General features: G+C 40.7%; 1 protein-coding gene across 1 annotated transcript; it reads right to left on the bottom strand.

Moving 5' to 3' along the window:
* Nucleotides 1–3263: 3263 nt before the first annotated feature.
* On the bottom strand, nt 3264–14618 carry entpd6 (ectonucleoside triphosphate diphosphohydrolase 6). Its single transcript, XM_021580344.2, has 14 exons — nt 14391–14618; nt 13668–13995; nt 12816–12892; nt 12542–12685; nt 10124–10199; nt 8337–8372; nt 7769–7857; nt 7077–7156; nt 5332–5396; nt 4654–4758; nt 4359–4499; nt 4189–4245; nt 3853–3965; nt 3264–3715 (listed from the first exon to the last, which is right to left on the bottom strand). The coding sequence occupies exons 2-14, from the start codon at nt 13933–13935 to the stop codon at nt 3632–3634; spliced, it is 1335 nt and encodes a 444-aa protein (XP_021436019.2). The 5' UTR covers nt 13936–13995; nt 14391–14618; the 3' UTR covers nt 3264–3631.
* Between the last annotated feature and the right edge of the window lie 1128 nt (nt 14619–15746).

Here is a 15746-nt window from a genome sequence, read left to right as displayed (position 1 = left end):
TGCCCCAGTGGAGGGCGTGTTTGGTCATGGAGGCCTCATCATGCGCCCTCATTGTGCCAGGCTCCGTGCAAGAACAATGACAAACTTGATCTTTCTGAAACGTAACCTGTCTTAGGGCGCAGGATGTCATTTGCTACTTGTTACAGGAAATTGTATTTCTGTTCAGGGTCCAGGTCAGTAAGTATATCTTAGGGATACAGGTCATTATGTTTGATATATATATAGGACACTTTAGTAGTGCAGTTATTGAACAGTTGTCAGTCATTTTGGTTTACATTCATACTTGTCATTTATCTTCCCTCACCTACAGATGTTCTGTTTGTGTGACAGAATTAAGTGAAATATAGACTGGTCTGCCACAAAATACCATGCACTTTAAAATGTTTGCTTTTTTCATATCCGGTACAATTATTTTTATTAATGTAAACTGTCTACATTTGAAAAGGACATTTATTTTGATATAATTAGTGCCCGATGTGCTTTCTTTCCTACAAGTATGGACTAATGAACAAGGGAGTCTTCAAATAATTGACAAGGTTTATAGACCTAACCAACAGCAGGTAGAAAGCCATTGCCAAAAGGGACTTGAAACTTGACTAGGACTCTACCTCAAAGACTTGTGAACATCTCAGCTAGTTATTTCAACATGTTTAGACCTACTGGAATATTAAGTACAAGATTTAAGCCTATGGCTCATAGACACAACTAGATCTGTTATTAGGGTGAGTGAGGGTAGACAACCTAGTTGTTTGACTACTAGTCTATCATTGCACAGCTGTCTCTTGTAGAAATGTTGACCACTTCTCAGGGGACTTTGTTGCTGAACCGATGGGTGATAAACTGCACTGACTCACTGTCGGGAATTGAAGAAGTCTTCTGAAAGATACTGGAGGAGCAAGGTTTTGACAAAGTGAGTAAATGTGTTCCTTTTTACTAGCATACTGTGGATGACCCAGCACTTCACATTCCATACATTCAAGACTAGATGGCTACATTTGCCAAATTAATTCAATTACATTTTCATTTTGTTTTTTCAGAAATGGGCAGCTCTCCGAAGTTTGCATCGAGTTTGCCTTGGCAAATGGGGACTTTTAGGCCCCATTGTAAAAGGGTAAGTGTTTTCAGTTTATGGATTTTTGGGTGTCTCAATCGTGATCCTACATGCACATTTGTTCTATCCCTGTATCACCAACACACCTGATTCAACTAATCAAGCCCCTAATTCGCTAATCAGGTGTTAGTGCTGGGCAAGAACAAAAAGAAGAGCACCACTGTGAGTGCCCAGGACCAGGATTGTTTTGATCTTCCACCATGGACAGTAGCCCCACATCACTGACCTGCAGTCAGAACAGGCCCACTGCAACAAAGTCATATTTCCTCATTTAGGATAACTGCTGCCTTTGTGGTCCTGGGTCAGTTCCTGCTGCTGCGGAAGGATGGGGAGCTGTTCACGGAGTGGCTGAAGGTCACTAGTGGAGCCAACACCAGGAATGCTGCATCCTGCTCCCAGTGCCTGAACGAGTGTTGTGATGCATTCCTAAGAGACTGGGGATATGCTGCTCCCCAATGTCATGTTGAAGATCAATTCTGTTTTATAGTGAAAATACAGTGCCTTGCGAAAGTATTCGGCGACCTTTTGCCACATTTCATTCTTCAAACATAAATATATAAAACTATTTTTTTGTGAAGAATCAACAAGTGGGACACAATCATGAAGTGGAACGACATTTATTGGACATTTCAAACTTTTTTAACAAATCAAAAACTGAAAAATTGGGCGTGCAAAATTATTCAGCCCCTTTACTTTCAGTGCAGCAAACTCTCTCCAGAAGTTCAGTGAGGATCTCTGAATGATCCAATGTTGACCTAAATGACTAATGATGATAAATACAATCCACCTGTGTGTAATCAAGTCTCCGTATAAATGCACCTGCACTGTGATAGTCTCAGAGGTCCGTTAAAAGCGCAGAGAGCATCATGAAGAACAAGGAACACACCAGGCAGGTCCGAGATACTGCTATGAAGAAGTTTAAAGACGGATTTGGATACAAAAAGATTTCCCAAGCTTTAAACATCCCAAGGAGCACTGTGCAAGCGATAATATTGAAATGGAAGGAGTATCAGACCACTGCAAATCTACCAAGACCTGGCCGTCCCTCTAAACTTTCAGCTCATACAAGGAGACGACTGATCAGAGATGCAGCCAAGTGGCCCATGATCACTCTGGATGAACTGCAGAGATCTACAGCTGAGGTGGGAGACTCTGTCCATAGGACAACAATCAGTCGTATATTGCACAAATCTGGCCTTTATGGAAGAGTGGCAAGAAGAAAGCCATTTCTTAAAGATATCCATAAAAAGTGTTGTTTAAAGTTTGCCACAAGCCACCTGGGAGACACACCAAACATGTGGAAGAAGGTGCTCTGGTCAGATGAAACTTTTTGGCAACAATACAAAACGTTATGTTTGGCGTAAAAGCAACACAGCTGAACACACCATCCCCACTGTCAAACATGGTGGTGGCAGCATCATGGTTTGGGCCTGCTTTTCTTCAGCAGGGACAGGGAAGATGGTTAAAATTGATGGGAAGATGGATGGTGCCAAATACAGGACCATTCTGGAAGAAAACCTGATGGAGTCTGCAAAAGACCTGAGACTGGGACGGAGATTTGTCTTCCAACAAGACAATGATCCAAAACATAAAGCAAAATCTACAATGAATGGTTCAAAAATAAACATATCCAGGTGTTAGAATGGCCAAGTCAAAGTCCAGACCTGAATCCAATCAAGAATCTGTGGAAAGAACTGAAAACTGCTGTTCACAAATGTTCTCCATCCAACCTCACTGAACTCGAGCTGTTTTGCAAGGAGGAATGGGAAAAAATGTCAGTCTCTCGATGTGCAAAACTGATAGAGACATACCTCAAGCGACTTACAGCTGTAATCGCAGCAAAAGGTGGCGCTACAAAGTATTAACTTAAGGGGGCTGAATAATTTTGCACGCCCAATTTTTCAGTTTTTGATTTGTTAAAAAAGTTTGAAATATCCAATAAATGTCGTTCCACTTCATGATTGTGTCCCACTTGTTGTTGATTCTTCACAAAAAAAATACAGTTTTATATCTTTATGTTTGAAGCCTGAAATGTGGCAAAAGGTCGCAAAGTTCAAGGGGGCCGAATACTTTCGCAAAGCACTGTATGTCAGTGGTATAGGCTATGGCGTGTCTGAGCAGAATATGCTAATAAAGGTGTTGAATCTGTAAATTGTTTCAATTTGTTTTATCATTCAAAATACATATGCCTTCAATATTTTTGTTCATGATTCTGAACCGTATACAATTGTACAGACATTAAAATTTTAGCAACTTTATATTTAAAAATACCAAATATGTAATAGGTCATGCTCCTTCAAAATACACCATGTGCTTGATTACTATACAACTAACATTCCTTTAAGTACAAAACAATCACACCTGCCAAAAGTCAAGTCAAACATCCAAAGGCGACTGGTAATATAAACTCACATTTTGATAAAACTTAACAGGTACAATCATCATTTTCCCAGAACATATTTGCAGTACAGAATCACTGGCACTTCATGGCAGTGACAAGTGAGAGGAGAGACTGGCAGCTCACTGACTGCGGAGGGACTCGATGTAGTGGAAAGTAGCCCCCAGAGCCCAGCTAGTCTCCACTTCGTCAATCTTCCTCGCCAGCTGAAAACACACACCAATCACAGTTCTCTCTTTGGCCGTCAGATGCAGACCCATGGAAATGCACAGCCTCAGTGCGACACCATCACAGTTGATTTTGAATGAATGATAAATGGCTTTTATTTGCATTTGGTTCTTACCTTAAATACTTTATCTTTGGGGAAACCAAGCTCTTGCAGCATCCCAGAGATGTAGGTTAGATCCAGACAAAGGAAAGGATTCTCTCCTGAAGTAACCGCCATTCCGTTGCACACTGCGAGAAAGCAAGACGTGCTTGTAAATTAGCATACTATATGCTGATTTCTTGCAAGTATTCACTAAATTCCAATAGAACTTGGATTACTTATTTATTAAAAATGTGTGAATGCCTAAACGTTGATGAATAAGGGATAAGTCATGTTTCTACTCAAAATTCAGTTTGGTAGCAGTGAACCACATACAGTACACAAAACTGCCGCATGAGGGCGCCGTCTTACCTCTCTTGGCAGCATCAATGTAGTCGCTGACTTTTATAGTCCCTCCTGTTTTCTCATCTGAGTTAGTGGGGTGATTAGAATAAAACTACATTCAGTTACTAAATTAAGATATCATTATAGAAAACTGGGCAGCATATTCATTTGTGGCAAAAAGCACATAGGGTTCCTACCAATAGCACCCAGATCCACAGCTCTGTCATAGTAGTAGGAAAAGGCATAGAATTCCATATCTTTGGCTTCCCCTGCCTTCTTCACCTTTCTATACAGCATCTTCTCCACTTTCCTAAGGCATGACTCATACATGGGCTCTCCTGAAACAGAATCAAAACTGTTTATACACACGAAAATGGCTCAGATCAGTCACGATCTGACAGGCAATTAATTGTTCATTAACTGGCGTAACAATTGGTACTTAGAGTTAGTCATATTAATTTTAAGTTAGTTATTAATCTATTTTTACCGTACCTGCCTTCTGGCCCTTCACAGTATACAGAACTTCTGCATGTTCCCATTGGCCAGAGTATTCCGGGGCCAAGCAGGGGCTTACTAGCTCTGTGCTGCTGCCCTCTACTGTTGAAAATAGAACAGAGAGAATGTACATTGAAATTTGATCTGACCAGCATAAGTCATGTTTTGGTACACAGGCAGGATATATATGAAAGCTATGGCTGGAGAAGTCTACATTTTACAAAAATAAACATCGAACTAACGCAGTGTTGTCGTTCGGCCAACAATTTCCACAATAAGTATAAAGCCGTAAGGGGACAGAGCATCTGAAATCGCTGTGCTCCAACAGGTTTTATGACTATTGGCCGACATCTGGTGGCACACTAAAGCAACCCTATAACCCAAAATAAATTGAGGGAACATTGAGAATAAATAGATTATACAACAAACAAATATATCAAAGAAATCTGATTAAAATTCAAGTGTATAAAATGAAAATCCCCATGGAGAACTGCATCCGGGGCATTCGACTGCTGGCAGTTCTTAAAGCCAGGCATCAACTACATCACAGCAACAGCTGGCATGCAAGGAATTAATCTTGGTCCATGTTATTAAAAGATTAGATAATGGCTTATTTATCGGGACGGGGAGGGTCTTTAAAAGTCAACGATGAAAGCAAATTGAAAAACCACATACAAGGCTGTCCCTCGATTCCTCCCAAGATAGCTAGTCTTGCCGACATCAAGCCTAGACCAAGGTAGCTGTGAAAAAAAGAAAGCAGAATCAGTCTGTGATACACAGAAATAAGAGAGTGAGAGAGGTGTTAGAGTGTGTGTAGTCATTCAGTTTGTGCAACATGCCAAAAAACGTAGCAGGGTCATACACTAACCCGAGGACAGAAAGAATACACCTGTTTCACTCTCTGAACAACAGCACAGAGAGGGCTGCATTTCAGGAAAGCAGGTAGAGCCCTCCACAGTGGCAAAAACGAAACTACAGTATGTACCATAACTATTTACCCCATTGGAGTTTTTCACATTTTGTTGTTGGGATTGAAACAGATTATTGTGATTGTTTTGTGATTGATCTACACAACTCTATTACTGTCAAAGTAAGAAACATAATTCTACAAATGAATAAAAATAGTCGTTGTGTAAGTATTCACCCCTTTGTTTAGACAAGTCTAAAATGAGTTAAGGAGTAAAATATGGTATCAAAAAAAACAAGTTACATGGACTCACTCTGAAATAATATGAGTTGACATAACTTTATGACTACCCCTTCCTTCGTCTCCCATACATATAACACCCGTAACATCCCTCGGTCAAGTATTGAAATTCAACTACAGATTCAACTACAAAGACCAGGGAGCTTTTCAAAAGCCTTAAAGAAGGGCAGCGATTGGTAGATGGGTAACAATAACACATCAGACATCGAATATCTCTTGAAGCACGGTCAAGTTAATTACGCTGTGGATGTTGTAATAAACCAACCAGACATCAAAGACAGTCGTCCTTCTGAACTGAACTGCATGACAGAAAGGACACTGCTCAGGGATGTCACCATGAGGTCATTGGTGATTTTAAAACAGCTACAGAGTTCAATGGCTGTGATGGGAGAAAACTGAGGATGGATCGACATTGTAGAGACTCCACAATAATGACTTAAATGAGTGTAAAAAGAACACACATTCCAAAACATGCATATGTATGCAACAAGGCACTAAAATAATACTGAAGAAAAAAGAACACAGCAAAGGCATACACGTTCTGGCCAAAATGCAAAACCTTCTGGGGCAAATCCAACAACACGTCACTGAGTAACTGTCTCCTTTTCAAGCATGGTGGTGGCTGCATGATATGGGTGTGCTTGACATCGGCAAAGAGTTCTTCAGGATAAAAAGAAACGGTCCAGAGCTAAGCACAGGCAAAGTCCTAGAAAACCTGCTTTACACCAGACACTGGGAGAGGAATTCACCTTTCAGCAGGACAATAACGGCAAGTCACAGTTTTGACTTAACTCCATTTGAAAATCTATGACAAAAATTGCTGTCAAGCCATGATCCCAAACACACAAAAAAATATTTAAAAAATCCAAGGAGGGTTAATACTTATGATACCCACTGTAAATGTCCCACTGTAAATGTCCCACCAAAGCTGCTTTAGCACTTAGCCTTCGTATAAGATATTATTAAGCCAAAGAGTGTACTTCAGAGCATATATACATACACACACACACACTGCCATATACATTTGTGCTACAGATTCTCTTAAAACTCCATGCAAACAAAACATTAAATGGTAGGAATCATTTCAATAAAAAGATATATTGACAGCTGCAATAATATAGCCGTTTGCACCACATCGTAGGTTTAACATAAAGAGGGAGGAGGGCTTTCCACAAAGCCCAATTATCCGTCGAAACATAGTGCACGATAGTACCTGTGTGAGTAGAGTGTGTGGGTGCTGTTGAACATCTGAAATGATGTAATGTAGTTGATGGGTGAGGTCTGGATGGTTTTCTGGAGAGAAAGAGAAGATGCAACACATACAATTGTGTGGCTTTATACATTTGCAAACAAAACATTTCTAGATTTAAAAACGCCTGAATGGTACATGCTTTCTTATATGAACCCCAATTCCTGGGTGACCAGCTAGAGCTTATACAACAAACATCACACTGTGCTGTTTGACATCAAACAGACAAGGAGGATCTACTCAATAAGAAGAGAGAGAAAAAAAAAACCTGCTGCAATCTGCAAAACCAATTTCACCCCTACGGCGTGAACGGCTTGCCGGGAGAGTTTAAACTCTTTGAAAAGCAGTGTAATGACATGGTAAATTGGTCCTCAATCCCTCGCGTACAAGGCCTGACCTAGTTAAGGAACAAGAAATCCCCCTCCAACCTAATGTCCAACAACGTTTATTTACCAGCCCTTTCGGATTAGCGGGGCATTTGCTGATTAAGCCCTAAGATGAGAGGACATCCCGGTAGTTTGTGTTGCTTTAGAGAAGAGATCTGGCTTCATTATCTACTGTGTGTGTGTGTGTGTGTGTGTATGTGTGTGTGTATGTGTGTGTGCACGTACGGGCATGCACATCCCCTATCAAACACAGTAGTCGCCTTATTGTACCTCATCCTGGGGGGAGAAGGTGATCTGGGTGGACCCCCCTCCCAGATCCAGCATCCCCACAGTGGGTGTGTCAGAGCCATGGAGACCCCCTGCAGAGAGAGCGAGAGGAGGAGAGAGAGAAGGGAAGAAAGAGCGGGGGGGGGGGGGCAGTGTGGTCACCAAGGAGGAACTGGGGATGCAGCGCTAGGCTAATCCAATAACAGGTAATCAACATTTCTTGTCCAGATTAATCTATTTAGCTGGTGTTCTGTTTATGTACCAGAGTAAAGCCTGTTCTGAACATTGAGCTTGGGGCCAGGGCCCCTGAGGGTGGTGGGGTCAGTACAGGACGTCTTGGCCTTTAGTTCACCGAATCGTTCCAAACTAAAACATATGGCTCCAGTATTGTATCAAATCGTCTTGAAAGGGAAAGATGCACACCCCTAGTAGATGGTCACATTCCCACTGGAATATATTTTCTCTTACATCTAGTACACCTTTAATCTAAGAGTTTACTCTATATCGATCCTTACCAATGCTATCTATGCCATTAGCAACTGACAGTAAACAAAGTTTGAAAGCATCTCACCTATGAGGAAGTTGACAGTGATCCAAGCAGAGATCCCTGTGAGGGGGAAAAAAAAAAAGAGATGGTGATTACCTCATCCCTCTTACATAGTTTGTACTGAAATCCTTTAAACAAAAAAAACAAAAAATGTCTAACCTTTAACAGTTAGTCATGCAACAGTGCTTAGGGGTCAACTATTTAGGTCAAATGAGGAGATTATGCTATATACATTATGTTTGCACTCAGTGAGTAGGACTCCATTGTGTGCATTAGTGCCTTTAACAACCCTTTCCTAGTTTATGGACTCAGAACTATATCATAGGAGCTTTAGGATAAAACTCTTACAGTAAGATGTCAAGAAGCAACTGACATTTACAAACAAACAACTTTAAAAAGAGTGCTGCGCTAGTAGTCATTATGACCAAAACACTGTCGCTTAGATACCATACACTTTGCCCACTTTATCCCTCCGTCCTCCCTCAAATACCACTTTGATTTTTTTATAAGTCTGTTCGATTCAGAGAAGCATGTGTAATCTCCACTAGGATTAGCGTCTGGGGAAAGAGCGGCAAAAATCGAACTGATAATAAGGCAGTGAAATCCGGTTATGGATCGAGGGGGAGTTTAGCATTACAGCTCAGCAATGACGCCAGAGGAATTTGTCCATTAGGCACAAAAACGTGAACTTCAAAGTTAATTCAGTAATCATACAAGGTATTTTCCAAGGGTCAGGTCACCTCCACTGTAACAAGCTGATAGACTTGGGGAAGAAGACAACATTTTCAGCCTCAGAAATCAAATGGAGGATATTCGGTTTGCAGAGATTAAACGGAACATTATCCTACATGCCCATAATTGCTTGTATAAACTACTTTAAAAGGATTGGATTTAAAATATTTTATGTACCGCTTTTGTGCCTATATCAAACATGGCTTTCAACACAAAACACCAATGTATATCTTATTTCAATATAACAATCCTATTAAAGCGTTAGTGCCCACAGTAATTGCAGAGAATTGAATGGTCAATACCAGGCCAAAGGACCAGTACCTAGTAGCCACAGAAACATAGCCTGTCACCAAACAGCTTGATGTTGCTCAAACAAGCCAGTAATGGACCAGAGTGGGCCTCTACCATCTAGGCCACTCCACTGGACACAGAGGGCTCCAGTCTAGTCCCAACTCCATTATTTACAAATGGTTTTAAATTCTGCACTCCTGTCAAAAGTTTTGCTGTAATTAGTCATGGAGGTTAAAGCGGAGATTGACACATTTAACTAGCTTTTTTCGCCATAATCCGCTAAGTGCCTCTGTATGCATTGGGTAATTCAGGGCAGGGTCAAACTGAGTGACCTCTCTCAGAGTCAATGCAACACTGTGCAGAAACATCCTAATCAGTGATCCCAAGGATCCAGTCCTGTGATAACTTCTGTTACCTCCAATTCATCATGCAAGACGAAAGAACATCTAGAAATGGTTATTAGAAGAACTATCAAATTAGAAAAAAATGTTCTACATCAAAAAGTCATACTGTTGTTACAGGATGTAGACAGGATAAAAAAAAAGGAAATGTCCTTAAATTGGCAAGGCCATGGAAATATTGCTTCACTAAGACCCAAACGGGTGCAGTGTAAAAACATTGAATTCTAATTGGATTAAGGGGGAATCTTGCATCTATAACAAAAAAAAATAAAAAATAAAGGTTTTATTGTATACAAAAATGTGAGTCCCACAGTACATGACACTAGAAACACCTGCAAGGGAATGACATGTTTTGTGAAACTACAAGTGGGTGAGGGCCAGACATACCTTCATCAGTGCCATCCATTATGGACACACTGTCCCCTCTGGACAGGAATGGAGACTCCCCAAACACCTCCCTCACCTAGATAGAAAGCTTAAGGTCAGTTCTTCCTCAACCATGTTTGGAAGCTGTTTTCCACATACAGTTGAAGTTGGAAGTTTACATCCACTTTGGTTGGAGACATTCAAACTCGTTTTTCAACCACTCCACAAGTCTCTTGTTAACAAACTATGGTTTTGGCAAGTCGGTTAGGACATCTACTTTGTGCATGACACAAGTCATTTTTCCAACAATTGTTTAGACAGATTATTTCACTTATAATTCCAGTGGGTAGGAAGTTTACATCCACTAAGTTGACTGTGCCTTTAAACAGCTTGGAAAAGACCAGAAATTGATGTCATGGCTTTAGAAGCTTCTGATAGGCTAGTTGACCTCATTTGAGTCAATTGGAGGTGTATCTGTGGATGTAGTTCAAGGCCTACCTTCAAACTCAATGCCTCTTTGCTTGACATCATGGGAAAATCAGCCAAGACCTCAGAAAAAGTATAGACCTCCACAAGTCTGGTTCATCCTTGGGAGCAATTTCCAAACGCCTGAAAGTACCACGTTCATCTGTACGAACAATAGTACACAAGTATAAACACCATGGGACCACGCAGCCGTCATATCACCCAGGAAGGAGACACGTTCTGTCTCCTAGAGATGAAAGTATTTTGGTGCGAAAAGTGCAAATCAATCCCAGAACAACAGCAAAGGACCTTGTGAAGATGCTGGAGGAAACAGGTACAAAAGTATCTATAGCCACAGTAAAACAAGTCCTATATCCACATAACCTGAAAGGCCGCTCAGCAAGGAAGAAGCCACTGCTCCAAAACCGGCATAAAAAAGCCAGACTACGGTTTGCAACTGCACATGGGGACAAAGATCGTACTTTTTGGAGAAATGTCCTCTGGTCTGATGAAACAAAAATAGAACTGTTTGGCCATAATGACCATCGTTATGTTTGGAGGAAAAAGGGGAGGTTTGCAGCCGAAGAACACCATCCCAACCGTGAAGCACGGGGTGGCAGCATCATGTTGTGGGGGTGCTTTGCTGTAGGAGGGACTGGTGCACTTCACAATATAGATGGCTTCATGAGGAAGGAAAATGTATCTGGATATATTGAAGCAGCATCTCAAGACAGGAGTCAGGAATTTAAAGCTTGGTGGCAAATGGGTCTTCCAAATGGACAATGACCCCAAGCATACTTCCAAAGTTGTGGCAAATTGGCATAAGGACAACAAAGTCAAGGTATTGGAGTGGCCATTACAAAGCCCTGACCTCAATCCTGTAGAAAATGTGTGGGCAGAACTGAAAACGCTTGTGCGAGCATGGAGGCCTACAAACCTGACACGGTTACACCAGCTCTGTCAGGAGGAATGGGCCAAAATTCACCCAACTTATTGTGGGAAGCTTGTGGAAGGCTACCCGAAACATTTGACCCAAGTTAAACAATTTAAAGGCAATGTTACCAAATACAAATTGAGTGATGAAAGAAATAAAAGCTGAAATAAATCACTCAACTATTATTCTGACATTTCACATTCTTAAAATTAAGTGGTGATCCTAACTGACCTAAGACTGGTAATTTTTACTAGGATTAAATGTCAGAAATTGTATAAAAAAAATGAGTTTAAATGTATTGCGCTAAGGTGTATGTAAACTTCCAACTTCAACTGTACATACTTCATGTACATGACACAATTCTTTCTATAAGGTATTATCTACATGAAATCAACTTTGCAATATATAAATACTACTATTCACGAGCTGTATAGATAGCACATTTATGCATCTTTAGGACAAGGATGACGTGCATTCAATTCACACCCCTCATTGTTGTAAAAAGGAGTTGGGTGTGTTAACACTTGGCCACGTAATAGTTCAACTACACACTAAACAGGTTTAGGGTGTGTAGTCCTTAGGTGAAGCTGTCATAGGCTATTAAATGGAGAGAGAGAGAAAAAAGAAAGAGGTGCAGAGGAGGATCTGTGAAAGGCGTGGAGGACCTGGAACACTGACAGGTGATCAAACAAAGAGGTCACTTATGCAATTCATTCATGTCATTAATTGCTTTCAGCTGATGGTATTACTGTACCAGGAGGACCACCAACAGCATGGGGTAAATTTAGACAAGTTATGCAATTACATAGCCTAGCTCATTTGTAAGTGGGCAACTCATTATTTGACCGCTGCCAACCTACATGCTTTTCCCAGCACAACTCGTCTTTTTCCAATGTAAAATCTGAAATCGGGGTGAAATGTAACAAAACAGCTAACGGAAACTCCACAAGGTGAGAGAGTGGGAACTGTGCAGTGTTTGTGGTATGGCAATCTATCTACGCAGTGAGTCCACAGACATTGGCCAGTGGTGAAAGGCTCACCCTGTCCAGTAGGTGTGTGGCCTTCTCCCCAGGCAAAAGACGGAGGCCTGCAGTGGCCTTGAGGACCAGAGGAGTGCTGCTCCATACGGAGGAGGGAATGCTGCCTTGGGCCACAGCCAACAGCTCCAGGATCCCTTCTTTACACTAAGAAACAAACCACAGTGGAACCAAGAGATTAGATTTCTAAAGATAATGTCAGTGCAATAACAAGAGATGGTCTACATTTAGGAGTATCTTGACTGTTCTTTTTAAATAGATATATGAAGTTGGTAACCTTTTCTGGGTCATCGGCATATGCAGATAGACCTGGTTTTATTGCTCTGAATGTTTCATGTGCCAATTTAGGAGCCTCTGTAGAAAAAGACAGAACAAATAGCATGAATCCCATTGCAGTGAAATACAGTTGACATTTAATTCACAATTGAAAGAATTGTAGGGTGCTAATGTAGATTTGAGTAATTCTAATAGTTACCACCAAAGCAGAAAACCCATGGCAAGCGGTGTGATATTATAAAGTAGCCTATATAACACTGCCATAAAAATTGACATGTTCTATCTTCTCAGAATTTCTACATTGCTTCTGTGAACCTCTACTTGACATGTTGCGTGTTTGTGGAAGAACAATGAGGGCTATTTCAACATAAATAGTAGGTGCTTGGTAGCCATCAGAATATAACAATCATTGGTTTAATAATAAAGCCAAAACAGCACTTAAATTATTTAGCTTAATGTTCAAATAATGCGGTAACTAAGCCATTTGACGATGCTTTACAGTAACTTTTTGGGGAGATTCCTGGTATGGGGTAGCGTAAGCCTAATATGAGGCACATAATACAAATTAAGCCTGAAAGTACATGTCTCACATGGATTCAAATCTGTAATTAATACTTTTGCTGCCGCACATAGATTACAAATTCTAAAAGCAATGCAGAGAGCTACATTTAATCGATCCATTTTGGTCAACTACATATGCAGATGCTATTCATAATACTATTCACCAAAACAAGTCCATTAATGGATGGAAGAGAGACAACGTTTTAATTTTGGGTTCAGAGGTATGGAGGTAACATTTCTACCTCTCCCAGTGTAATATATTTGTTTTCAACAATGCACACATGTACTGTACCGTTGTCCTCCAGTTGAAACTTGAAGACATGGATCCTTGTCCCTGTGCTCCCAGCATCAAACATAACGCCATATTGGAAACGTCCGCTGACCACTTCTGAGGATGTTGGTCTGTTGGGACTGCCCAACAAGCCCAATCTGTGTGGGAAGTGAGGTGGTATTTTGGAGATGGCTGGCCTTACACCATCATAGTGGCGCTTAACAAACATCAGGTAAGCTGCCAGGCAGCCCAAGAAGACAAAAACACTGGCCAACTTTGGTAATCTCATGGTGACTGGTGTGTGTAAGGCACATTCTGCAGTTCCATACAGAACTAAAGGCCGTTCGTCCTAAAAATGAAACACATACAGCAGTTAGCGTTCTGATAGAGGGCTGTTAGAAAGGTGACATCACGGGGGTCACCAAAGTTTAGCTAGCTACTTGTATACATCATTTCAAGCTTTTCAACACCAGCGCCACTAGCTATAAAACACCGTTGTAGTACTAGCTAAATAAGCTAGCTGATTGCTTTAGTGACTAACTAACGTACACTACTAGGTACTGTAATGTTCTCCCTTTTGAATTGCTAGCATGAAATCTTATGTAGGATAGTGTAAATACTGGCAGGCTAGATGTCACTTTATTGTAGTACAGTAAGAGACAAACAACATTTACTAACGTTAGCTAGTGTAGCAAATAGCTAACTGGCTTTGTTCCTGGCTTGCTTATATTGAAGACAACTTACGAGAGCAAATCCTATGCGTGTAGCATAAATAGCTAGCTAGCTACTTATTCTGATTCCATTCGCATTTTCGGTGTTCCTATCTGGAACGATAGTTTGAAAACTCATGTCAAATAATTAATTAGCTTGGTGCGCGGACCTCTATCCAATCCAAGTCTCTGTTTGATTACATCAGTGTGTGTTTTAGTGATGACGTGTGAAGAAAATGCCGCGTTCACAAACTAGTCGGAATTAGAAAACTAAAAAATGTCCGACTGGTTGAACGCGGTACGTGTATAACTGCATCCATTTAACAAGTCCGACATTTTCGAGTTTCCTTGTTCCGACTAGCAGATTAACCCGGCAAAATACCAAATATCTTCTATATAGGCTCAAAAGTGGTTTGTACATTATCTGGCAAATTAAAAGTGGCAAGATTATTTCCAGGACTGAAGGTTGGCACTACCCAAATACACTGTGACCATAATTCTGACAATTATTTAGTCAAGATTTTGTTAAACTACCTACCTACCTAGTGAAGCCACACAACTTCAGAAGTAGGCAAATTTATTATGGAAAGTAAATAATTTGTCTGTGAGAAAACAAAAACAACTCTTATCCATTGTTAGAATCGATTAAACAGTATGACAAACAATAATCAGACAAATATATCCTATGACTGCACAACATTGCATCACAACTTCAATTTGTGAAACCACATTTTTTGTTTTTTGAAAGGTTGGAATTTCTTATATCAAAGTATCGGGGTGCTATAACTGCACTAGGATGATGTACACGTTTGATGTGACCTCTCATTCTACCTGTACAATTCAAAGAATATTTTAGTTCAGAAGAGAGTTTATATGATTTGGTTGTGTAATCCACTGTTTGATTTCTATTTTGTTGATTTTAGCAGATTCACATGCTCTCTTTCAATTTGATCTCTATCTCATTCACTGTTACCCATATCCTAAAGTTAATCATTTAACATTTTAGCAATTAACAACTTTGCAACTATTTAGTGCTTTTTAGCTACTTTGCAACTAATTAGCATATTAGCCAACCCTTCTCCTATCCCCAACCTTAACCCTAACTTTAACCTGAACCCTAACCTTAACCCCTAACCTAGTGTAACAGTATAACTTTAGTCCGTCCTCTCGCCCATACCCGGGCTCGAACCAGGGACCCTCTGCACACATCAACAACTGACACCCACGAAGCATCGTTACCCATCGCTCCACAAAAGCAAGGGGAACCAACATCACCGATTGAAACGCTATTAGCGCGCACCACCGCTAACTAGCTAGCCATTTCACATCGGTTACACACCCCCCCCTTTTGACCTCCTCCTTTTCCGCAGCAACCAGGGTCACGGCACCA

The sequence above is a fragment of the Oncorhynchus mykiss genome, chromosome 23, assembly GCF_013265735.2.
Source record: "Oncorhynchus mykiss isolate Arlee chromosome 23, USDA_OmykA_1.1, whole genome shotgun sequence".
Classification (NCBI taxonomy): Eukaryota; Metazoa; Chordata; class Actinopteri; order Salmoniformes; family Salmonidae; genus Oncorhynchus; species Oncorhynchus mykiss.
This window is presented reverse-complemented; position numbering and strand designations above follow the sequence as displayed.

Excerpts from the sequence above, each read along its gene's own strand:
- entpd6 (XM_021580344.2), bottom strand. The coding sequence starts at position 13,935 with ATGAGATTACCAAAGTTGGCCAGTGTTTTTGTCTTCTTGGGCTGCCTG. Across the intron at positions 12,893-13,667 it reads GTTTCAACTGGAGGACAACG|AGGCTCCTAAATTGGCACAT; the intron begins GTACAGTACATG and ends CTTTTTCTACAG. Across the intron at positions 3,966-4,188 it reads CATTGATGCTGCCAAGAGAG|TGTGCAACGGAATGGCGGTT; the intron begins GTAAGACGGCGC and ends GCTTTCTCGCAG.